The sequence below is a fragment of the Macrosteles quadrilineatus genome, unplaced genomic scaffold (assembly GCF_028750875.1).
Source record: "Macrosteles quadrilineatus isolate MER2022 unplaced genomic scaffold, UCM_ALF_1.0 Scaffold_2__2_contigs__length_208266976, whole genome shotgun sequence".
Lineage (NCBI taxonomy): Eukaryota > Metazoa > Arthropoda > Insecta > Hemiptera > Cicadellidae > Macrosteles > Macrosteles quadrilineatus.
Window position 1 is genome coordinate 194,611,868 of NW_026542595.1, and position 26,562 is coordinate 194,638,429.

At 34.5% G+C, this 26,562-nt stretch overlaps 1 protein-coding gene across 1 annotated transcript; it reads left to right on the plus strand.

The window, feature by feature from the left end:
- Positions 1-316: 316 nt before the first annotated feature.
- Positions 317-24,865, plus strand: LOC128987017 (ammonium transporter Rh type B-like). Its single transcript, XM_054407660.1, has 10 exons — positions 317-354; positions 6,559-6,724; positions 9,814-10,003; positions 10,806-10,956; positions 12,061-12,202; positions 18,734-18,897; positions 19,914-20,051; positions 22,339-22,472; positions 23,616-23,794; positions 24,627-24,865. Exons 2-9 carry the CDS (start codon positions 6,565-6,567, stop codon positions 23,674-23,676), a joined length of 1,140 nt encoding a protein of 379 aa, XP_054263635.1. The 5' UTR covers positions 317-354; positions 6,559-6,564; the 3' UTR covers positions 23,677-23,794; positions 24,627-24,865.
- The last annotated feature ends 1,697 nt before the right edge of the window (positions 24,866-26,562 follow it).

A 26,562-nucleotide genomic window follows, 5' to 3' on the forward strand; every position in this document is an offset into this window, starting at 1 on the left:
AGTGCATGCCTATAAATATCCACAATTTAGCTCCTAGTAGCTGGATTAAAGGATGACGCCACCCGATTACTTCTCCTTAAAAGCCTGTTCATATTTCAACAAAAAAATTCCTCTCGTAGGAATAACTTATAAAAAGATTACCAAGAGACAACTCTTACAGAGTCGTGAAGTTGTACTTGAGTTCCAGACAAAGGAACTAACCAGAAGAAGCTGTGACAAGGAGCTCGGCCGGATAAACAATTAATTAGAATAGATGTGACCAATTAAGTCGCCAGAGTGTTCCATCTCAGCTCCTGGCACACTCCGTTGTCAGTTGTCATCTTTCAAGTGTCAAGAGAATTACGCTTCCTTCAGGTAATAAGATCCTTTTGTTGAGGTGTGCTTTAATTAATTGCCGTTAATTAGTTTAGTCCTCTGTTTTACTGTAATTAGGTTGAAAGGTTACAGAGATTTGTTTTGAGAGTGACTTGGGATCTTAAAGGTTTCAGGTGAAGTGTGTATGTAATGTTACTTAAGTTTATCAGAGGGTATTAAAAAATATAAGGTTTCGTTGTTAAATAAGGAAATTTTAATCTTCTGTAGACTATTTGACGTTAAAAAACCTTTTAGAAAAAATGTTAATTATACATATTTAAATATGAATGAATTATTGTCTGGTGAAAAGTCAAAATACATGTCTATTTACCATAGAAATGGTCAAAATAAATTAAGAAATATTTTCATAGACTTAAAGTTAATGTTTTAAGTTATTGTTACATTTATTTGAATCAATCAATTTAAGAAAGGAAAATCTACTTGGTCCCATTTTCTTAATTAAACAAACCCATTTTAATCGATTCGATTTTAACATTCATTGTTTTAGCATTTAATTTAATTTATCTTATTTTAACTGAATTTTGCACATTCTTTTGAGCTTTTACTTTTTATGCCACCCATTTTCACACATACCATACAGATTTAACTATACCTTTTAATTTATGTACAGGTTGTAAGTACTTTTCTTACCATGAAACAAGTTCAACTTTACTGAATAAATTGTACTTAACTTCAAACCAATTTTAATATTTCCTCATGAAATAGTCATAACAATATCGTGTTTGGAAATTTTCTCCAAACTTTTATTGATGTTCATTTTTATAACATGGCAAACCTTGTAAAAATCAAACATTCAAATTAAATTTTTTAAGTACACCGGCATTATATGAGTCATGGGCGATAGGGTAGGTACCATGGATACCATTGTGCCCGTGTTGGTGAGTGCGCGTGCGTTCGAGAAGGGTTGCCTAATCCACCAGGCACCTGCTAGAAAAAAAATCTATACAATAAGTTTGGAAAATGTGTAATACCAAATACTAATTGTGTATGAAATGCACTCATTATTAATGTATGATAGCTAAATTTTTTATATTGGAACTATGGGTCTTCAAATAGGGAATTTTGGGGGAACATAATATTGTTTAATACGATTTTAAACTATATATTTAAAATTGATGCTTAAAATTATTACAGAAAAGGGTAAGAATTTAAATTTTAACACTTATAATTTATTCCTTTCAAGAATCAATGTTTTATTCCAGTAGACACGTATGCATATGGACACGCCAAAAAGTGGATTACATGCTTCAAAAACACAAGTCAGAAATAAATACAGTACATAAAAATACCCCCGCCGCAGCAAACCTGCAGACTAATCGAATTTCAACTTGTCTGATTACATTTGTGCTAAAATATGACCATAAATAAGACATATTTATTCCCTATTTAAATAACATTAGATTGAACGAGTGCTTAGATTTGCTGCTACGGGGAAGGTAAAAAGTGTTTTTTGACCATACGTCCATAGTATAGGATGAAATAAATAAATTTGCAAAATTTTATTAATATATTATCCAAGTAAACTACAACAATTTTCATTTTCTCCATAAGAATAACATGGGCATTTTAAATTACACTATTTTTCATTTTTCTCAGCCCTTCAACATACTAAATTATTTATTTTTTTAAGCTCTACAAAACGGCTTAAAAAGAAATCGCAATTTATTTTGTTTTTAGGGTAAAAAATGGGAAAACCCCATTTTTTACCCCGTAAAACCCCCCATAAACCCCAGTTCCTATGGTCCGATTATGCTGGATCGCGAACTCGTTCAAATAAACGTAGGTTTACACGTTTGTACCAAATTTCATCAAAATCGGATCATTTTTGCTCGAGTTATCACGCTAACGGACACACATATACTTTATATATATATATATGAATTTGAACGGATGGTGTTTTTGGTCTCTAGGGACCTCAAAATGAAAAATTAAATTGGTCCCGGGTCCAGGTCTTACCATGAGTACTACGGTAATAGCTTATTCCCTATATGAGAAATTCGCTAAAATTAGGCATTAACAAAGAAACAAATATGTTACAAAGGCCATTTAGATTGCACAGCGAGGACTTCGGTATAACTTACAGAAAACAAACACATAATACTGTATAATATAGTGAAAACAGTATAAAAAAAAATACTTATGAACAAGGCCAAAAAAAGGGCCTATTATTATTAAGGGGTTATTACTTATGGACTATATTAACATTTCTATGGTTGAACATTCAAAATTTCTCCCAGCCCATAAAAAGTGTGCACATCGACCACTGAAGAATTTAATTTTTGAAGGCTTTGATGGTTATTATGAGCACTTCCTTGGAGAGTTTATTTAGACATTTGATTCCCAGAACAACATAATAAGATTTAATTTGTTCTTGTCCAACATAAGGGATGTAGATTTTTCCCTTTATTCATAGTATTAAAATGTGGACATCACCCTTAAGAGTATGGGATTTCAACTTCAAAGTAGTCAACAACATATTATATATAAATAAATCAACAACAGTAAAAACCTTGAAATCTACAAAAAAATTGTCCTTAAGAGTAAAGAGTAATAAATACTACTACTCGAAAATATACGTGTAGCTTTTATTCATACACTTTATGGACAATACACGCTTTCAAAATATAAGAGTTGTGACGCCTCTTAAATGAAAACAAGAGTCAAGGAATTCCTTTGGGTTCTTCGATAAGAGTCTCGTTACTCTTTAGAATTCATTTCAAGCGTTAATTTCCTCTTACTTCATTCAATAAAGGGCACTTAAAATTTAAAACTACACTTGCTGCTGGTAAAGTTATGCCATAGGTTCTGCAGAATCATACCAAATAACACATGTAATCTTGTATATTAAAATATCCCCACCGCAGCAAACCTGCAGACTAAGCGAATTTCCATTAGTCTGATAGGATTTACACTAAAATTCTTCCTTAAAAATATCACATTTATTCCCTATTTAAATATAATTAGTTTAACGAGTACTTAGGTTTGCTGCAATAGGGAGGGCAACAAGTGATTTTTGTTTGTAAAATGTTAATAGTTTAGTAAGAAATGAACGTATTTTCCAAATTCGATCAAAATATTTTCATAAACAAGCAAACTACAACAGTTGACTTATTATCCATAAAAATTACATGGGAATTTTAAATTTAAATTTTTTTTGGAATTTTCTCTGTAACCATTAAGCGCACAATAACGCTTCAATAAACTAAATTATTAGTTTTTTTAAGCTCTACAAAACTGTTTGGAAAGAAATTGTGAAATTTTGTGTTTGTAGGGTCAAAAATGGGAAAAGCCTATTTCCCCCCATAAAACCCCCCATAATCCCCCGTTCCCATAATCCAATCATGCTGGTTCGCGAACTCTTCGAATAAATGTAGGTTTACACGTTTGTACCTAATATCATTAAAATCGGATCATTTTTGCTCGAGTTATCATGCTAACGGACACATATATACAGGGTGTCCCACGAAAGGTGTCTCAAATTAATTACGGAAAAACGGCTTAACGTACAAGGATGAAATAAAATTATTTCCCGCTTAATCAACCCCAATGAATAACGTAAAAATATTTTTTCCAATACAGGGCGTGCCAAAAACTGAGGTTCACTAGTTCGAATCTTGGAATTTTCATATGTAAACTTATATCATGTTGTATATCATTTGAAAAGTATTCATTAGACAAACATTTTGCTAAAAAGAGAAATTAATTATCTTTTTTTCCGTTTCAAAATGGCGGCAGTTTTTTTCAATCTATATTTTTCTAATTCTCTGTGTTTCCTATACCAACGCGTTTAGCCCTTCTCCGGTTGAATTTTCTTGCTCGTTATGAAATTAGCTTTACTGTGATATGCGACAAATAATTAAATTAAATTATTTTTAAATTTGCAAATGGTCATTGTTCACAATTTTCATATAGTGACATATGTCAAGTGACACATCATTTTATGGGTTTTTTAAATTCCTAACAACTTTGTGATTGACACTTACTTCGTATCTCTTTTAGTATTTTCGTAAATAACAAAAAACCTAATTTTCCTATATCAAATGCATGTTATTTGGGTTTGACGTGGTTTAACACTAAATGAAATGGGACCTTGAATGTAAACCGTCGGTTTTGACGGGTTCAACTAGTAGAATATTAACTGGAAACCCGGCTTTAATTCAACAACTTGTTTTCTTTTCAAGATGTTCAAGTACTTTAATAATAAAAAAAAATATGTACGATACCTGAGGGCTGTGTGTATCAATGTAGAGCTTTAGTTATAAATACAAAGATAATATTCATTATTTGGAATGATATATATATCCAAACCTTCCAAAACCATCAGCTTGATCCATTTTCTGACATTTTGAAACGATTTCCATACAATATCTCAATGTCGTAGGATTGTTGGCAATTGATATTGAGTATATTTGTAAAAAACAATTTTAAAAGAAAGAGTTCAAAACTGCAAATACTAAATACATTTAACTTTTACTATGAATACTACCTAATGGATATTTTATTTTGTTTTAAAGACATGACCTGAGAAATTGTAATAATAATGGTATGTTTCTGATAAACATACGGTTACCGAGCATAAGATTGACTTAGCTAAGATCAATTTAGAATTGATATATTCAAACTTGTATAGCCTACTATGGCACTCATTTTAAATAACAACTGACATGTTAAACATTTTAATAACTTAATTGTTTTCGGCGGATATTTGTGAGAGATAAATCCAAGTAAGATCTATATAAGAGTTTGAATACTAGTATTACATTCATGTGGACAGTGGTTTAATATAATACTGACGACATTGCCATCTAAATTAGCGTTCATATGCTTGCCAAAATCTCTAATTTCCATTTAGCAAAGGTTTTCTTGGTTTAAATTATTTGATTAGGTAAAAAAATGTGTAAAACAAGATTATTTCTCAATACCAAAATCATACCAACATAACAAGCAATTTAAAAACAAATTTCAAGATGTAATTTTCATTCTGAATATGTAAAAAGAACCTTTGCATTATAACTACCCTTCCAATAACCTAATGGAATCAGCAATTCGAATGTATATTAAGTAGCTTCACCGAGAAGAGATTTTAAAAGTTTCAGTTGAAGACTCATACATACATATCACCTGATCAGGAAAATGTTTTGCTCGAATGGAATCTAAATAAGTTGATTTGGGCGAACCGGAATTAGATATTTTGTTTTGTTATTTTCATCTATTGATCAGCATCAATAAATACCTCCACCATAGCTAACCAGACTAAGCGAATTTCAATTTGTTTGGTTGGATTTTTACAATAATATTTCCCTAAACAAGTTATACTCGTATTTAACTCCTATTCAAAAAACATTCGATTTAACGAGTACTTAGGGTTTGTTGCTAATAAGGAAATCATATACAGTGTCTTTTTTGGTTTGTCAAAATTTTCTAGTTAATCTACTTCTTGCAGGGTGGATCATATCACTTTTTTACGTCATAGTGGAGTTTAAAGAACAACGTTACTTCTCGTTTTAGGATACATAGAACTCTGATTACTGACGTTATAGTTAAATCAAATTGTCATTATAATTTTTATCTAAAGACATAGGCTCAATCAGGTCGATAGAACATTATTGTAAAAAAGTACATGTATAAGGGAATAATTAAAAACGAGGTTAGAATAGATCAAGGGATTTTCGAAACTTAAAGCTTAACAAAAAGAAAAAAAGAATGTTATACTAATTTATTGCATTTTAACCACAATTTTTTATCTGATTCATTTCACATGTTTAATTCATCACAACATGATCCTGTCTTCTCCTAAGACGGTAGTCATGAGCCTAGAATTGTTTTTCACAACAACAACTAAATAAATGTATTTTTCAAACAAATAAATGTCTAACAGTAAGTAGCAACAGTAGTAAATGTACTTTTCGTATGATCTGATAAAATAGTTTAAATGATTTTTTAAGACATCAACCGCTTATTTATTTGTTCCTTGTTGATATCATCTTGCAAAATATATCCTTTAAACTTATTAGACTTCCAAAAGACATCGGATTTCTCTACATCCAATAGAATTACAAATTATCTTAAAAAAATATATTTTTTGAAAATTGAAATACTTATTTGGTTTTCCAGCTTCCAAACATATAATTAATTGGAAATGAATGTTTACTGAATAGTTTGTCCAAATTGTTTGTATGACAGGTTGAAATGGCGGGTGTGGGTAAACGTACAGTGCTGGCGCTGCTGAGTTTCCAAGCCGTGCTGATCGTGCTGGCGTGTGTGCTGCTCCGCTACGATAAGTCTGCAGCTGCTGATGCCACCTTTTCCAACAATGAGGAGGCTAAGGACACGTTCAGGAAGTATTCTAGTAAGTATAACACCAGTTCGTATGCGAAGCTTAGATACTGCGCTTGCCCACAACACAATTTTGTGGGCCTATATAAATTATTGGTGTTTACTCGTAATTATTGTGTATATAATAATCAATCAATAAATTCTTTACCTACGACCGTTTTTTAAAGTATTAATTTCAGTTCAGTTCTTACAATTGAAAGTTGAGTTTCACTTAACAGCTGTTTACTTTCATAACAGCATAGTTTCATTTCATAACAGCATAGTTTTTCTCATAACAACACGGGCAACGGACCAATGAGGTTCAAGGATTCAGAGAAAAGAAGTAAAATTGTAATGCTTCGAACGTCAACTAATCAGCTGATCAGTTGACAATATTAATTGTTGGTCCGTCTTGTTCCTGTTGATACTCGCGTAATTTTAATTTAATTTGGTGGTTAAAGGAAGGTAGGTTAAACTGATTTAAAAATTTCAGTTTTAGTGAAAGTGAAGTTTACGAGATGGAGATGAGAGCTCAAACTGTTTGTGCTAATCTTTTGCCACCAAAATCGAAACAAATGTATGAAATTACATACCAGCAATTCATTAAATGGACGAAACAAAATAAGGTTAGATTGATAAATGAAAATGTGCTTCTGGTTTATTTTGAAAACCTCTTAACCATTGTTTTACCCAACTCGTTGTGGACCACATATTCGATGCTGAGATCTAACTGTAAATTAACTGGTTCACTATATTATTCAGTTGTCCAAATCTAATCCAGCTAATTGTACCTGATACAATGGTGAGAATGCTGCTAGCAGAAGCTATTGCCTGAAAAATAGTAACGTATTATTTAACAAAATTTTACACACACGTAATTACATGAAATCAGCTGATTATACTAGTATAGTATACTATTGTACTACTATACTAGTACAATAAGTCGTTGCATCACTTTCAGTGGCAATGACAATCAACGAAAACATAACCTATTTAAGAAGTTATGAGTAATGATTGTTAGTAATTAAAACCCAGATTGTTAGTAGGCCTACTTAAAAAAACTATCGTAGGTAAAGTAGTGTACGCAACTCGCGTTAATAGTCTTTACGACACTCGTAGAAGTTTTTAAGGCACTCGCCAAGGCTCGCCTTAAATTTTCTACTCGTGTCGTAAAGACTAACTTAACGCAATCGTTGTGTAAACTACTATTACGACAGCGACGCATGTAGGTGAATGATGAGTATGGATGGCGTTAGACTGTACATACAATAGAGTAAAAAAACAGTGCTGCTTTGGTTATTGATTAAGACCAACTATTCCTTTGTGCTATTAATTAAAGAAATCATTGTAAATTAGGTCCAACAAGAGAGAATGTTGTTTAATCGGTGATAAGGATCTTTCGTTTTTTTTGTTGTTAGCATTGTCTTTTGTTACGGTTTAATTTGTCAATGTCTGTGTCTAATGAACAAGACTTTCACACATTGATATTCAAAATGAGAAACAAGCACCAAGTTTCAATATTAAACTTTGTCGGGCTACGCTCCAAGTTACTTCTAAGAACATATTCTTAGAAGTTAATACGAACTTATGTGCAACTGAATGTGAACCCATTCAATAGCTTCGGTGAATCACATTCGGTCTTAAATCTTCGAACTAAAGCAATGTTTCAAAGTCAAAGTCCTGAATCGCCTTTACAAATAACTGTGTGATTGCATGCGTCGTATACTGTGAGGACTATTTCCAAGTGGAATTTACAGTAAATATTCGTGTTTGTAACAATAAATTATACCCACAGAAAACAGTTTGACAACGGAAAGAAATTCCAGCTAATAAAAATATGGTTGAATGTTTGTTGTTGAATTCGTAAATATTTACCTCCAATGATATCCTCGTGAGTTTAACGTTTGTAAAGGGGAGATATTTAATCCGGTGCGTTGGCAATACTTGTTTCGCAATATTGTGGAGCCTAGGGAGGTTAACATCGACAACCAATCAGCTGTTCCCCTGAGATTCCCGCCACATTTGGTGATTAACAGCTGATGAACCGGTGTCGAAAACATATCGGTTTCAACACGCAGAAAGGTTGTTCACAGCAAACTATGCTTCCTTTGTTGCTGTATATACATATTTTTAATCGTTGATATAAGTTTTTGAACTTTTAGAAAAATTAATATTTTTCTCTTTGTCTTTTCTACGTTTGTTTCAGGCGAACGAGAACTTTGGAATAAAATGAGCTAAAACAATAAACAAAGTAATTCTAGGTACCTAGGATTATATTTGTTATAGATAACCATTATAACCAACCTTTCCTTATATCGGATTTATGTTTTTATATCGGCTCATGGATCCACCACTAGAAGGGTTCAATATATTTAGTGCGTTAAGAGGTAAATATCGATGGGTTTATATCGAAAAAGATAAAAAATACAACAATATTTACATGCATTGTTTACAGTTACTTAGTTTTCAAATCGAGGAAGTTATTGGTTTTATTCAACCAAACAGTAAATTAGATCAAACAACACATAGTTTAACTACCCTGGTTGGCAAAATTGAGTTTAATTATTAATAAGGGTATAGTTATTTTGTGGTTTTACAAAAACTTTAAACTATACAACTTTTTATTCATATACAACTTTCTATTCGTTCTTACCATTCTGTTAACCATAGACAATTAAAAGTATTTATTATATAGAAATAAATTACAAAATAAGTTATACACTTTTACTTTGATATTTACTCTAGTCTACAATGCGCTGGGAAAAGTATTTGACATAAAAAACATAAATTAAACATCTATTCAATTATTTTCTGATGAGTCTAAAACTACTTATAGATTTGTTATCGCCATTTGAATTTTACGAAAGTATTTTTTGCAAATAAAAGGTAAAAACAGTGTTCACAATGACAATCTTAATAACTAGTTTTTTTGTTAAAACTTCGACTTTTTCTCAACATCGTTTGACAATATTGTTAATAGTGCATCAAGAGATAGCATCTAGATCCTTGATTGACCCACTCAATCATGGATGCTGCCATGTTTTCACATACTGTCTTTAAATATTTGAATAGAGACAATAGCAATTGAGGCTTATCAGATGACTAAAGTAGCACGACCCTCAGTGTTTCAGGATGTCCACGTGATGGTCTTCATTGGTTTCGGGTTCCTGATGACTTTTCTCCGCAAGTACGGATTCAGTTCTGTAGGATTCAACTTTCTGCTGTCCGCCGTCATCGTGCAATGGTCCCTCTTCACCGACGGGGTCTTCGAGCTGGGGCGGGATCGCTCAACCATCCCTGTAACACTAAAGAGGTAATGTGAATCTCAAGTTCACTTCTTTAATCAAACCCTTATTATCACTCCAGTTGTGATTATTAAATTGTTCATGGTTTCATGCATAATTTTTGCAAACCTCAAATGGAAAAAATAGATAAATGAGTACATTGTCAGTTTCAATCCCATGAGGCTTCTTCTGCTTAGCTTGCATTTAAAAGGTCTTGAGTAAGGTAAGTTGGAAATGATTGCCTACTAAATAATGGTTTCTAGACTTACCTTAGAGAGTAAGTTTTGGTAGGTATTGCACTTTTTCCAAATGACACGTAGAGTATAAAACTTTAAATATTAGTATACTTGTAACAAGTAATTTAACTGGGCTAAATAAGCTACGATGCATGGAAATTATCCATATTGGTAAAACAATTTAAAAAAGTTCCTTTAAGCATTTTACATATTAAACCTTTCCAGAGTTTTCATTATAGGCGATTCATTCACTACATTTTCGTATTCTCTGTCTTTTCTGGAAAACATGAACAGAAAACAAAATCCATTATGTATTTTTTTAATATTATGTAACGATAGTATTCAGTTTTTACTAATAAGGCCGATCGCCCCAAATAAACTTAATTTGACCTTTTTCACATTTACATACTTCCATTATTCCTTATAAATCTCCCACTACCACATTTCTCCCTTTGCCAACTCCCTTCCACAAAATCTGCGAGAAAATGCTATGTTTTTTATAGTTCTAATTTCTAGAGGCCTGTCTAAAAAATCTCGAGTTTATCTCAATACTACTTTTCATATGAAAAATCGCTGATTCTCCTCCATGTTGTAGCTTGCTCCGTGCTGACGTCACAGCAGCATCTTGTCTCATTTCCATGGGCGCTGTTCTGGGCAAGACGACGCCCTTACAGCTGATCATCATGGGAATACTGCAATGCATACTATCCTCCGTTAACGAATACTTTGCACATCACAAACTGCAGGTAATAGGACTAATAGTATTATTTGTGTAATGCCAGTGGCATTTTGTATGAATCGGTTTCAAATACGTTACATTGAAAGCGAAACAACATAAGATGTTTGTGGATATGGCGGGATCGAACCATAGACCGTCTCTGTTACACAAAAAACTGACACTACTAGGTCTCAACAATCAAAGGAGTTGAGATGACGAAAAAGTCGAGGGTATTATTATTTTTTATGAGAAAATCTTTTTACAAATTTTACTTAAGGTACGGATTTTTAGTTTTTAAAGTAATTACTTATAAGAAAAAATATAATATTGTACATAAGTAAAACCGAATTCTCTAGTCCTTTGTATACGGAAACATCAATTTTAGTACTACTAAAACATAACTTCGGTTGCATAAAATAATCCAGCCCTTTGATCATCCACCGTAGCTAACTTTGTACGTTATTCAGAGTTAGCACGGGGAAATAGTTCGCCCTAATTAAGTCCTCTACTTTGACTCAGTTCTACACTCTGACCACTTTTAGAATACCTTAAAGGTCTTCGCAGAGTTAAAGCTTTGCTATGTGTTTTAGTTGGAGAAAATTAACAGATTGTTTTGTAATCAACATAAAACCTAATAACATATTAATTTAGGTTAAATTTAATGACTGAACAAAATTAAACACATAACATATCATGCATAGATGTTTTGACTAAATTTGGATGTTTGTTAATAGTGGAAATAAAATAACTGTGCCATGAATTGAAAAACATGTACGAGAACGAATAGATTCGAAATTAATGTTAAATAAAATTACTTCAACTTTCTCTGCTTATAGCTAAAGTTCATAGAATCAATGCTATAAGATATTCCTCCTGTTGTTTTCTTTAAGGATTTTTTTACCATTCAGATTTCTGTGTGAGTTTTGTTTTGTGATTTCCCAGTAGTAACTGGGTTTGTGTACTAGTTTTGTTATGTTTTAGGTACTTTCCCACCTGAGAACAAAATTTGATTCTAGATTCTGAAGCTTCCTGAGAACTATGGTTGTTATTAATTGTGGTGTAAGATTTCCTTAACAATTGTCAGTTAGTATTTAAATTTGAGTTCATAGTAAAAGTTTGACATTGAATGTAGGTGACAGATGTTGGAGACTCGATTTTCGTCCATGCGTTTGGAGCCTACTTCGGCCTGGCAGTCAGCCTGGTGTTGGGGAAACCTAAACACCATTCCTCTTTTGAGGGATCATCATACAACTCAGACATGTTCGCCATGATCGGTAAATGCTATAGTTTTGGATTCTTGCTGTTATAATAAAGGCTTCGTACTTTTGCAAGAGATTGAATCTAGGTATTTATACATGCAACTATAGAAAAATCAAGTTGGGTCCTAGATTACTTAGGCTGTTTGTGGCTGAAAGACAGTCAGGTATACATTAGTGAACGATAACCCTGATGTAAAGCAGTATAAGCTAACTTGTATAATAGGGCTAGATTTGCTTTTGTTCCGTGAACAATGTTCCAACTATTTCTATTGTTTTGTTCAGTGAAAAAATAATACATATTGCTACGATACAGTGCTTTTGTAATTGCTACCATAGAGTGAAATTTAGTTATCTGCACCTAACTATGAACTACGAATAATAAGCTGTTAAGCCTAATAATAAGCTGTTAAGCCGAATAATAAGCTGTTAAGCAGAATAATAAGCTGTTAAGCCGAATAATAAGCTGTTAAGCCGAATAATAATAAGCTGTTAAGCCGAATAATAAGCTGTTAAGCCGAATAATAAGCTGTTAAGCCGAATAATAAGCTGTTAAGCCGAATAATAAGCTCTTAAGCCGAATAATAAGCTGTTAAGCCGAATAATAAGCTCTTAAGCCGAATACGCTGTGACATGTAAGTATGTATGGTAAAATTAACATACTTGTTTAGAAAAAGAGTTAACCTATTGCTAATCAAAAGTTTCCAAGTACATAATAAGTGACATCACGTATTTAACAGGATTACGTTAACAATTTATTTAATACGTCCAAAAGCGCCGAGAGGTATTGAGAGATAAAATCACTATCCGTCCGATACTGTTATTTTATTTATCTCTTGTTAAAAATTAAAAGAGGTAAAAATTTATTCGCATTTTTAACCGTCGCTGTTCGAGTGGGTAAACATTGATAAGACAACAGTTGGTGAAAAATTGCACCCAATTCATCAAAGCTTTATTTGCTTCTGAAAATTGTAGCATCAATTGATTGGGATGTTTCCAAATAGAGTTGTTCAAACAATGGAAAAGCCAATTCATTTACAGGAGAATTTGGTGGCTTTGTTTCATTGTTTACATTCATTGTTTCATTGTTTACTCTGCTTGCGAAAGTAGTAGAACAACAGCTGTGCAGATGATTGTTAACGTGATAGAGCTGTCGGGGTGATTAGACAAAGTAGCTACTACCATAGATAAAACATGCCCTTAGTAGATTTCTCATCCTTAAGGTTCAGCTGAAGACAATTTGATTGTTAGTTTTGTCCGGTGTATTGTAGAGGTAGCTTTTTGTTTACAGTTTGTTTCTGGTTTTTGTGCTTGTGATATAAATTAGTCATCAGCTGTTTGATATTGTGAACATTTTTATTTGTTTATCTTTGGATGATTTTTATTGATTCTTGTTGTCAAGGAGAAATCAATATTTTCCAGAGTTGGATTGTTCTGATGTGTAGAAAATGTTAGTTTGTTAAAGCATTAAATATCTTAATTATTTTTTTTAATTTGCATGTTGATTTAATTACAAGCTATTTCGGCATAATGTCAGGTACTGGTGTTAAGTTCTCAGACTTGATTAAGCAGTATGATGGAAGTGGTGATTTTAGTGAGTGGTTAAAGAAACTAGAATTGGTATGTAAGCTCCAAAAGGTGAAAGACTTGCAGACAGTTCTCCCCCTATTTTTGGCTGGAGGAGCATTTTCTGTATATGACGGGCTAGCAGAAAATGTAAAGAGTAACTATGAGGCTCTCACCAATGCATTGCTGCAGGCCTTTTCTGCGAACTGTTTTCAGGCTTATGCAGAATTTACAGCTAGGCGTCTACTTCCCGGTGAGTCACTAGATGTATATGCTTCTGATTTGAAGAGACTGGCAAAATTGGTGGACCCTTTTGTATCTGATGAGTGGATTAAGAGCGCAGTTGTACATGGCTTGCCAGAAGATACTCAAACCCAGTTGAAAGCTGCGTGTTCTCTTCAAAGCATGGAGTTGTCGGATGTAATGACAAGAGCTAGGAATCTGTTGGGCAGTGAGTCAAACTTTGGGGCGGTTGCACAGGCTAATGCCAAAGTTTTCAAAGTTGGTAAACAGTGGTCTAAAAAATGCTTTGTTTGTGAGAGGGAAGGCCACGTAGCACGTTCGTGTCCCCATCTAAATCGTGAGTCAAAAGTAACCTGTTACCGGTGTGGGGAGGTAGGACATTATGCCTCAAAATGTTCACAAATTCCAAAAAACGAGTGAATGGGGCTGCCTTATGTTGCGCGGGTGGCCCAATTTCTTCAGCGCAACTCCCTACATTAACAATAAGTGTGTCGGGTTTTAAATGCTGTGCCTTGCTGGACTCAGGTTGTTCAAGGAGCATTGTGTCACCTAGTTTAGTGAAATATGGAGTAGAACTGAAGCCAGTAAGTCAAAGGATTATAATGATGAATGGAGAATCAGTTGAGTGTAACATGACATGTATGTTACAAGTTTTGATAAGAGGTGTTCCGCTCAAACTGAGTTGCTTGGTTGCCAGTGTATTGCCAAGGTATCAGATGCTTCTAGGGATGGATGCAGTGACTGCAATGGGAGGTGTCACTATTGATGGAGATGGCACTATTACGTTCAGGGACGTTGGTATCGGAGCGATGGCTGAGGCCAAGAAGGAGCTGTGCGTGAAGGAAACCTCGGAGAATGGCAACGATGAGATCGCTATTAATGATTGTGACTTTAATGCGAAATTTGTTGATGGAAAATGGACTGTTGAATGGAATTGGAAAGATGGCGGTAAAACACCTAAGATAAATAACCAAGTACCTTCATACTCAATTTCAAAAGAGGCAAGGGAGGCGTTTGACGCTGAAGTGCATGATTGGATAAGAGACGGTTGGCTCCAGCCTTATGACGGGGAGTTTGATGGCTTAATTCCTTTAATGGCGGTCGTGCAACATAACAAGGACAAAGTGCGACCTGTAATGGATTACAGGGAATTAAATCAGTATGTCTCAAGCCATACAGCAGAAAGTGAGGTTTGTGGGGAAAAGCTAAGGATGTGGAGAAAGCTAGGAGAACATGTGAGCACTATCGACCTTCGTAAGGCATATCTCCAAATCCATATTGCTCCTCATTTATGGAAATTCCAAGTGGTCCGATTTAAGGATAAGAATTATTGTCTAACACGACTCGGGTTTGGTCTAAATGTCGCACCGAAAATAATGAGCAAAATTGTTAATAAAGTGCTGTCAATGGACCCAATAGTCCGAAGTGCTACGGACTCTTATGTTGACGACATAGTGGTGAATGAGAACATTGTTGACGGTGATGTAGTAAAGAAGTTGTTGGAAAAATATGGGCTGTCAGCGAAACCAGTGGAGCCACTTGATGGAAGTAGGGTTTTGGGGCTTAACGTCTCAAAAAGAGATGGCAAGTTGATGTGGACCAGAGACAACAAGATAAAAGCTTTGGATAAAATTGAGACCAAGAGGGATGTGTACTCCTTGTGTGGGCAGTTAATCGGACATTTCCCGGTGGCTGGTTGGCTTCGACCAGCATGCAGTTTTCTTAAGAGGTAATTGACAGATTTGAAATGGGACGATGTGGTGGGCAACCGAATCAAGATAATGTTAGGAGATATAATGGAAAGCGTAAAAGAAAAGGATCCTGTGTTTGGAAAATGGGCAGTGTCATCTAGTGACAAAGGAACTGTGTGGTGTGATGCTAGCAGCTTGGCGATCGGTATTTGCATTGAAATTGATGGTGAAATAGTTGAGGACGCGTCTTGGCTAAGGAAAGAAGATGATTCGGCGCATATTAACTTAGCTGAGTTAGAGGCTTTGTTGAAAGGAGTGAACTTAGCTTTGAAATGGAATTTGAAGGAGTTATACTTGGTCACAGATTCGGCCACCGTTTATGCTTGGGTAACATCCATATTAACAGGAGACCGACGTATTAAAACACATGGGATGGGTGAAGCTCTTGTAAGAAGACGGTTGGGTTTGTTAAAAGACCTCATATCAGAATGTGGCCTTAAGGTGAGGATGGATCTGGTTAAATCGCAATTTAACAAAGCAGATCGCCTGACGAGAGTTCCTAAAAAGTGGTTGGCAAGAGAGGAGGAAAAGACCAGTATTGCAATGATGGGTGAAGAAGAGGATGAGGATAAACAAAAGTTGGTCAAAAGAATCCATGGTCTGCATCACTTTGGTGTTAATCGAACTCTTTTCACAGTTAGGCGTTGTTACCCGGCCGTTGAGTTTAGTAAACAGGACGTTGACTGCGTAGTCAAATCATGCAAAGAATGTTTATCTGTTGATCCATCCCCCATCAAATGGAAGCCGGGGCACTTGGATTGCGACAAGAATTGGCACAGGCTTGCGATTGATGTGACTCATTATGGGTCATATAAATTTCTTACAATTATAGATTGTGGTCCAAGTCGGTTTTGCATTTGGCGACGGATCCCAAGTGAGACTAAAGAACAGGTAGTAAAAATCTTACTTGAACTGTTTTCAGAACGAGGTCCACCCCAAGAACTATTAATGGACAATAGTGCAACATTCAGATGTGAACAAATTGAACAACTGTGTGAGGAATGGGGGGTTATCCGTCGTTTTAGGTGTGTGAACCGTCCGTCCGGCAATGGAATCGTTGAACGAAACCATAGAACGATAAAGAGAATGGCAACAAGAACCAGAAGAAGTGTCCAAGAAATGGTATATTGGTATAATCTAACACCAAAAGAAGATTTGAATGAAGAGTCGACACCAAGCTCTAGATTGTTCTGCTACAGGTGGAGGTGTAAGGGCGAACCTGTAAATTGTGACGAGCAACTAAGAACTGAGTTTTCACCTGATGAACCTGTGTTTGTCAAGCCTAAAAATTCCTTATGTACTACGAGATGGAAGCCTGGTGTGGTCTCACGGCAGCTCTCACAAACCAGCGTAGAGGTTGATGGTATGCCACACCATATTGCTGATGTTCGTCGTGCTGGTGTTGACACCACGGGGGCGTGTGCTTGTGATATAAATTAGTCATCAGCTGTTTGATATTGTGAACATTTTTATTTGTTTATCTTTGGATGATTTTTATTGATTCTTGTTGTCAAGGAGAAATCAATATTTTCCAGAGTTGGATTGTTCTGATGTGTAGAAAATGTTAGTTTGTTAAAGCATTAAATATCTTAATTATTTTTTTTAATTTGCATGTTGATTTAATTACAGTTTTTTCAGCCATTTGAAACATCGTTAACCAAATAAAATGATCTTAATCATAAACAATAATTCGTCCCCTTGTTATAAAACCTTAAAGTATAGCACAGATAATGAAATCTATAGAAATAAAAGAGGATGTTGGTTTGTTTATTTTGTATTTAGCAGTGATTTGTTTACTAACAAAACACACGAAAGTAAAGTTTAACACGGGTGATGTAAATTAATTGTATGTTTCGTTCTGCTATTTAATAGTATTTGTATACATGAAAATTTATTTCTTGGTGCCACGTGGTTAATGAGTTAAGGCTTTTGCATAGATTTGAAATGCAATACAACATATAAAATGCTGGTCCATAATGAAATATGAAAATACGTTATGTAGTTGATCTATAATGTTCTAGTTATAGAGAAAGAGTATTTAACATATTTCTAGATTTAATAGTGCCAAGATTTGTGACCATCTATGACCTTTATTGTATATTGGATTTGTACCCGGACAAAGCCGGGTTTGGCTGCTAGTTAACCATATTACAATAGAAACAAAATTTCGTCAATACAAGTGATCAGTGCCACCAGACATGAACTAGACACGAAAAACAAGCTTCAAAATTTACAATAGGATGAGAAGTCTACTTGTGTTGGTTCGTCTATGCTACTACCGATGCAGTATTTGACAATGGCTAGCTGTTTTTTTACATAAGCATTTTTAGATTCTGGGTCTATACTGTGTTGAAAATTAAGAGCAAGGCTACAAGTTAGCTACTTAGGAGAGACTTGGTATGGTCCATTTAATATTTATGGTGTGATAAATAATTAATTTGTCTGTGATAAATAATTAATCACCACTTAAAAAGTAATAGTAAACATTTTTCTGTATTTTTTGAAAAAAAAAAAAATAATAGTCATCTTTATAAATGGCAATTGGATTAGAGAAAGTAGCTATAATTTGATGCTTGTTTTGCATTATTGGAGACAGTAATTATGTAGTTTTTCCTTAAGAGTGAAAATATTTACGAATATTGAAGTTTCCTGGTTATTTGTATTCAGAAAGGTAATCCTTAGCTTCAAGCCTGTGTTCGTACTCCTCGTACTCCTGCTATATTATTTTTGACCTAGAGATACTGTAAATAAACACTGCCATAGCTCATAGTTTGTAGGTTACACAGGCAAGATTCTGATCTTATCATTAGTTTATGCAAGGTTCCGTATTAAGAAGTATACTAAATCCTTACTTTGTGCTTGGTACCGTATTTCTGTGGCAGTGTAGTATCCGGTTATGTATTGCCAATATTCCTCTTATGTCAGTTCCCGTACTCCCGTCATTATAAATATTCAGTTATATTCTGACTTTACTCCAACTTAACTCCAGGTTCTGTATTCCTGTGGGTTTGCTGGCCCAGCTTCAACAGCGCGGGTCTGGACGGAGCTGCTCAACAACGTGCTGTCATCAACACTTACCTCTCACTGGCCGCATCATGTGTCGTGGCCTACGCTCTTTCGGCGCTCACCAGCCGCAAGCACAAGTTCAACATGGCAAGTACAAGTTGAAAAGTAATTGTATATCCAAGAAAAAAGTCCCTTTTCACCTTGTATTTGTTTGTTGCTCAAATGGGCTTCAACTGCTGTGGGATTGCGTTAAGGAAACTGATTTGATGTCCTTCGGAGCCTGAGGAAGTTCCTTTCTGGAATGAAACTGCAGAAGCCTATAGTAAAGATCACTTTAATAGTAGAAGGTATTTATACCATTATTTATTAGCCTGCATACTTTTCCTAACAAGAATTTAGTTTTAGGTCAAGATAAAACTCAAACTCAGGCCTAATTTCAATTCAAAGTTGTTGAACGCTTTTCTTTTACAATGTAATGTTTTGGGTTTCTTGCCTATCGAGAAAAGCACTTCCTTGCAGGACTGGTAAAAGACTCGTATGTTAGTAGACGTTACAGGATGTCCCTTGTACATGTCCTGTCTTGGGCACTTGAACAGCTGTAATTTGCTTTGTAACTAGCTTCCACATCTCCATTCTTGATCCTTGTCCCCTGACTTGGTCAACTGCCAGGCTTTTACTCCCCCTTCTTAACAGGAATTACATACTATCCAACTGTAGGAAAACTAAAAGGGGTGTCAATCTGACATGAGAGTTCAACATATTCATAATGCACCTGAGGAACAGACAAAAAAGGTATACTTAGGGGCTCAACACGCCCATCATATTGTGACCGTCATCAAAATGAGCACGCGGCATTTCGCTCGAAGAGTAGAAGTTCTACATGAACGTACCCAGTTCCAAGCCCGGGTACTATGCCTCTTCCCACAGGTAAATTTCCTTAAGGGAAATTACCTGGGTGAAATGTCCTAGGGTGATTTTCCATAAGAAGAAATTCTGCAGACCACATCATAAGTACCGATAGCAGCATTCTTTTAATCAATTAACCAATTACTTATAAACTTAAACTAACACTCCCCAAATCAAGTTGTTAAGCTTATTTGTAACCTCTCATCTGATCTTTTAAAATTTAGAATCAGCTAAGTTTAAATATTTTCCTTTTTTAGGTGCACATCCAAAATGCCACTCTAGCTGGAGGTGTCGCCATAGGCACTTCTGCCAACTTAATGGTGCAGCCCTTCGGAGCTATGATGGTTGGCAGTATTGCCGGTGTATTATCTGTCATAGGCTTTCAGTACATTCAGGTTAGTAAGAAATAGAATTGTGGAGGTTAAATTTAAAGGTTATTATGGAGTTAAAATCAAACTTTGGCAATTAAAAGTATTATTCTGAAAACAAAACAAAATGATACAGTTTAAGGAGTAAGAAAATTACGATTCCAATTATTAAGACCATAATTTTTCAACATCAGCTTTTTCTTTTAAAAACATAGTTTTTTAAGGTGAATTTAGTTTGGATCACATTTCTATATTGAAAATTACAGGCATAAGTGTTTTTATATGACGTGTTTCCCTCGTTATAAACTAATCGATATAAATTTTGTTGTGAAAACACTAACAATACAAACTTATTACAGTGATAGTTTACTAAGAATTAACAGTTTTTTTTTTAAATATGATTCATTATGACAAGTACCCTAACCTTCATTATTATTGTAATGTTAAGATACATACATACTAAAATGAAATTTGAATTGAAGACTCAATATAACTCAAGTTGACTATATACGTATTACATACTGTATAGATTTGTTTTACAGAACCAATACAGATTTGGAATATGAATCCATTTTTCTCCAGAAGAAACGGTTTAAATTAGCCCTACAAGTAGTTATAGCCGAGAATAGCATACTACATGTTATAGGGAGTCAAGTTACTTTTCATCACTCCATAAAGTCTGCGGATAATCCACTTTGGTTTATAAAGTTTGTTATCTCCGCCCTTAAGTAGCAATACACTTATACGAAGATTTATAGAGCTTGGGCTACTCTTTCTTCCACACTTGGGCGCCGTCATATTGTATTTAGGAAGTGAAAACTGCATTTCTCTACAATAAAAGAAGTTGTAGGTTTATAATTAAAAGTTGAGGTGTCTTAATAACTTGTGTCACTGCAGGTTCACAAACATCAAATTTATTACCTCATCAATTTCTACTCAATAACTTTGGATGTTACTTTACACTACAATTATTTAAGCAAATAAATAATGTTTGAAGACGGTTTACATTGTAAATGAGGGTGATTGTTATGTTTTGCCATAATACTCTAGCTATTTAGTAGTTTGTTGCCTTAAGGAAAGAATATTGATAGGTATTCTTCAATTATTATGAATTAGATTGTCTGAATGATTAATTGACAAAAATCAATATAAATTAAAACTATACATAAAAAAGGTTATAAGGGATAGAGCAATAAGAGTAATGAATAAAGTATTTGGTTGGAAAGTAAAGTAAGTAGGCCTACCTATTTACAATTCTAAACAGCTTACTAAAAGGTACTATGTCAAAATTAGGAAAAGTAAGAAAAGAGGAATATAGTATACATATGACGAAGAAAAATGTAATTCGGATTGGTGTCATTTGTAACAGAGATGACAGGTGAAAAATTACACCTCTGTTGTGTGTTGTGTGTCTATTTCTGGATTCATTAGTAAATTATCTTCTTGTAAATATTATTATTTAACCTTCGTAAGTATGGATAAAATGACTGCAAATTGGACAAACAGCTTAAATTTTAATAAATGATGGCGTATTTACGAAATCGTATTAAACATAGAATTGTTATGGTGTTCTATTGTAATGTTAGCTTTAAGTCTAGATTGTTACAATATTCCCGCATAACTCATAATTATAATCTACAAAAATGTTGGCAGGAATCCAAATTTTAAATAAAAATGATACAATTATATAGATGAAATTGCATTCTAAATAAGGCGAACTTCTTATTTACGCTTTATTGTATACCTTTATTGTGTAGGTAAGTGATAAAACAAGAATTCCATCTTGTAGATAGCCAAACATTGGCTTTGGATACCACAACATGAGTAAATGTGTTAGTATCTTCCAAGAACCTTCAGGTGTACACCTGTCTGTTTCTCCATCACAAAAAAAATTACTGAAAAAATTATTTAAAACGTTGCCATGATTATAATCTTTGTATCCAAAAATAATGAAGGCCTACCAATATTTCGATAATGCCCCCTCCGAAATCGGACCTATGGGCAGTCCTGCATCAAGTCGAGGAAATCTGACTTAGCAGAACTCGCTTTAACTGATGACTGTACTTTCTTATTGTGAGACTTGATATTTTAAGAAATTTTCGATTTCGAACTGCAGTTGGATATAGGTGCCCCATAAGAGATTAGGAGATCCATAGAGTCCCTTTAGGGCCGTTTCTTAATTTAATTTTTGTTTATGATCGTTTGGCACAGGTTGGATTTTAACATTTTATTTGAATCAGTTCGAAAAGCATTATAATGGAATGTTTGTAAATAAATGCATTTGAATTGATTAGTTTTATTTATTTATTTACAGCCCAAACTACTAGAGAAACTAGGAGTCCATGACACATGTGGTGTACATAACTTGCACGGCATGCCGGGAGTTTTAGCAGCGGTGGTGGGAGCATACATGGCATTCTTGGCATCAGTAGAGGATTATGGGTACAAGTAAGTATTATCACTGTACAGATTACCTAACTAAAAGAAGTCACCACCCACAGCAGTGGCGTTTTGGTTTTGGAGGATTGGGTGGTTATAATTCTTCAGAACGCGTTTTATAAATGAACAAAAAAGTTTGAACTCGGTAGTAAATTGAGGCTTTAAAAGTTTATGAACGTTTATGAATTAAGAATGGTGTAACCATCTATTTTTCTTTGATGTGGATATTGTTGGCCACTTGCGTTTTATGTACAAGGGACCGGCACAGTACAATAATGACATAACTAATACAATTTAAGTGGCGGCAACCACATCATCTTGTGTGTCATAATCCACTTCACTACCAACTCACAAAAAAAATATTGATAACCTTATCAAATAATTATCCTGCATACAACCTTCTGAAAAAGTTATCGCTCACTATAAATGATTGAATTTAAAATATTAACGTCAAATTATAAATAGTTCCTTTTTTATGAATGTAAAAGCGGAAAGAAACATATGTTCCCTGTCAGGCAAATAATATAAAACACAGAAGACTAAAGATAAATGACTACAAGAGCAGCGGCAGTAGATATGAACTGAAGAGATGTAATACAAGTCTACATCATTTGTAACTCAGACAGGGGCCTGTCCCATGTGGCGTGGAAATTATAACCACACGTCATCCCTCATTCCTTACTCGTATCTGGATATATTCTGATAAAAGTAAAGATAAAACTTTGTTCAAAATGATCAATGGGCTTCGAAATTTTGGTGAGTAGCTTTTATAATTGCAAACTATTACTAATTGCCTGAATGAATTTCCCTAAAGGCTAGGTGACTATTTCGTAATTTAAAATTGTTCAAATCAAGATGTAATTTCACAACTATTACTTTGTATTTGAGATTTTTAACACGTTCATCAACATGCAAGTCCTTCGACGTATTCGAAATAAATACTATCCTGTAAGAGGAAGTTTCAATCTTTACTTCAACAAAACCTCCCCTTTTAGACAAGGTATTATGTTGAAAATTTCATATTTCATTTTCCGGAAGCCAATCCTAGTACTCCGTACTCCTACTTTGCATACCATTATAAAGCATGTTCCTACTCTCTTTAACTCTATTTTCTTCAACACTTTACTATACATGCCTCCCTGGTGTCTCCAGCCTTTACGTAGTCTTCCCCGCCCGTGTGCCACTGGACGGCGTGGAGGTCCAGCATGCTTAGCAAGCTGATGTAGACTTGATGCCCAACGTGGGCCGCAGCGCTACAGAACAAGCCGGCTATCAGCTGCTGGCCGTGGCTGTTAGTGTGGTAGTCGCTGTGGTGGGAGGTGCAGTCACTGGTTAGTAAATACATGTAAAAGCATGTTAAATAAACAAAAGTTTATTTCACATAGTTGGGCTTCTGGAACTGTGTCATTACTAACATGGCGTGCTAACGTTCCGGCCTCATTGCATGGACCGTGATCAGTACATAGAGTAATGTTCTTCATTACATCACTGAAAATAGCTGTTTTTACGTTACTGCAATGATTGAATCGCCACACAACAATAGGTAGCGTGACACCCTTTTCCTTCAAAGACCACTGATAGGGTTTAAAGTGTAACTAAGAAGACCTTCTTGTGAAATAACTGAATGAAAAACATAATTTACAAGATACATTACTGTTTGTGATTGTGAGGGGGGTTATTGTTCTATACAATTGGAGTTGGTTTGAAGAGTTAGTAAGTTTGTAAGTAGATTCAAACTTATTTGTACAATCATTAAAGGTTTTTTTTTACGGGGATGCATTGATATTATGAAACTAAGAATTTCAGCAGTATCCCCTGAAGAAAAGGCAACCCCTGAGCATTTTCTGGTTTGACCATTAACACTTGTCAACATTAGTTTGAAAACTACTATGTATATTGTACTTGTATATGATAATAGAAAAACATTTTTAACATGAAGATAATTATAAATACCATATACTTTATATGGTATAAAGTATTTGGTATGGACCTTCAGAGCTAGCACACATTTATAACCTTCTCAAAAGACTTCAAATATATTTTGTAAGATGTTTTCGGATACTAAAGATACTGTAACTTTTGAATGTAATGTTAGTTCAGTCTTTTTATAGCCTAGTGCAATTAACTGATTGAGTGATGTAGACACAACTATGCGTGTTATAGGTACTATTTTGAAGACTCTAGTACCCAGAACTGGTAAAGTCAACGAGGAATGTTTCTTCGACGACGCCGAACATTGGGAGTTGGAAGGGGAGGAAGAGGAAGAAGACAACAAAGTGCACGAGATACACGAACAGGTGGCTGACGAAAAGTGCTGATAAACAGTAATGTGAAGATCCAAGAACTACATGTGTATTTAGAAACTATAAAAAATACAGTGAAAATATATAAACAAAAATTAATGAGTTTGAAAATTAAGTGTCTCAAATGGTTTTATGGAAAATAAACAGGTCATACCCAAAAAAAGGTTGAAGGTTGAGTACAAGAATATTCCTATTTCTATTAGAGTATGGGTAATATCAGAATGATTAACAACCACCTGATTCAATTTCAAGTACCAAATATATAAGAGTAAACTGGTCTCAGGCAGAGCACGGCGCGTCATTCCCCGAGGCTATAGGTTAAAATTCGGCCAATCACAAATGCTACAACCCCTGAGCCTAGCCTGAATCACTGTATTCCTGGCTGGTTCCTAACGTCCTAGGATGTGAAGGTCATGGTAAAACCATAGTAAGTAGACTTCTCATCCCTACGAGTTGTGGATATTTATTGGCATGCACTGTGGATGCTATACTCCCTGGTATGGATTAACGTTCGCACGAGTGAGTACTACGACTATCCGCAGTACTATCCTGAAAATTAGACCAATTCGTATATTCCAAGGCAAATATGTGGTTCGGATTCCACTATAGCTGTAGGTCCTAGTTGCCATTAGCTGTATGGGCTATTAATTAACAGCTGTGTCTAAGGAATAAGCCAGCCTTAGTCACTAACAAGACTACAAGATCGCGCCACTCATCCTACACTAATCTCCATTCATACCTGGCTTAAAATACCTACTTTGTATGGTCGCAATTTCATTGAAATGTATTAAAATAACAATAAAATTGTTTTCAGCTGTTCCATAAGGATAAGAAATCTAGGGAGTATGTTTTATCTATGGTAAAACCCTCTTATATTTAACTTTTACGCATGGAGTTTATTGTGCAAACATATCTAGAAAAGGCTGTCTATTTTAAGTTTAAGGTAGTGTTAACAGAGTAGTAACAACCTAAAGTGCAGTACCCGTACATTCATAGGTAGGAGTATTGTGGGGCAGATTAGACTGAATCTGGGGATCAACGTATGCCAGTACAATACAACAGGGACTACTGTTGTGTTGTATTGTTGTATTGTGAGCGGTACAATACAACGTAACAAAGACCTACATCAGGATTTACACCAACAGTTTGTATGCTACATGTCTATTTTCTATTTCAGTCAGTTTTAGCGAATTTCCCATATAGGGAATACGCTATTACCGTAGTACTCATGGTAAGACCTGGACGCGGGACCGAATTTTTTTTTCATTTTGAGGTCCCTAGAGGCCAAAAACACCATCCGTTTAAATTCATATATATATATATATATATTTATATATTTATATATATATATATGTGTCCGTCAGCACGATAACTCAAGCAAAAATGATCCGATTTTGATGAAATTTGGTACAAACGTGTAAACCTACGTTTATTCGAACGAGTTCGCGATCCAGCATGATCGGACCATGGGAACGGGTGTTTACGGGGGGTTTTATGGGGTAAAAATAGGTTTTTCCCATTTTTGACCCAAAAAACATAAAATTTAGCAATTTATTTTCAAACCATTTTGTAGAGCTTAAAAAAACAAATAATTTAGTATATTGAAGCGTTATTATGCGCCTAATGGTTACGGAGAAAATTCCAAAAAATTGTAAATTTAAAATTCCCATGTTATTCTTATGGAGAATAAGTAAACTGTTGTAGTTTGCTTGTTTATGAACATATTTTGATCAAATTTGGAAATTTTTTTTATTTCTTACTAACTATTAACATTTTACAAAAAAAAAAACAGTTTT

What these genes read in the sequence shown, in the direction of transcription:
- LOC128987017 (XM_054407660.1), top strand. Translation starts at nt 6,565, where the DNA reads ATGGCGGGTGTGGGTAAACGTACAGTGCTGGCGCTGCTGAGTTTCCAA. An exon ending in ATCCCTGTAACACTAAAGAG is followed by an intron (nt 10,004 to 10,805) that starts GTAATGTGAATC and finishes TCCATGTTGTAG; the next exon opens with CTTGCTCCGTGCTGACGTCA. An exon ending in GCAAGCACAAGTTCAACATG is followed by an intron (nt 18,898 to 19,913) that starts GCAAGTACAAGT and finishes TTCCTTTTTTAG; the next exon opens with GTGCACATCCAAAATGCCAC.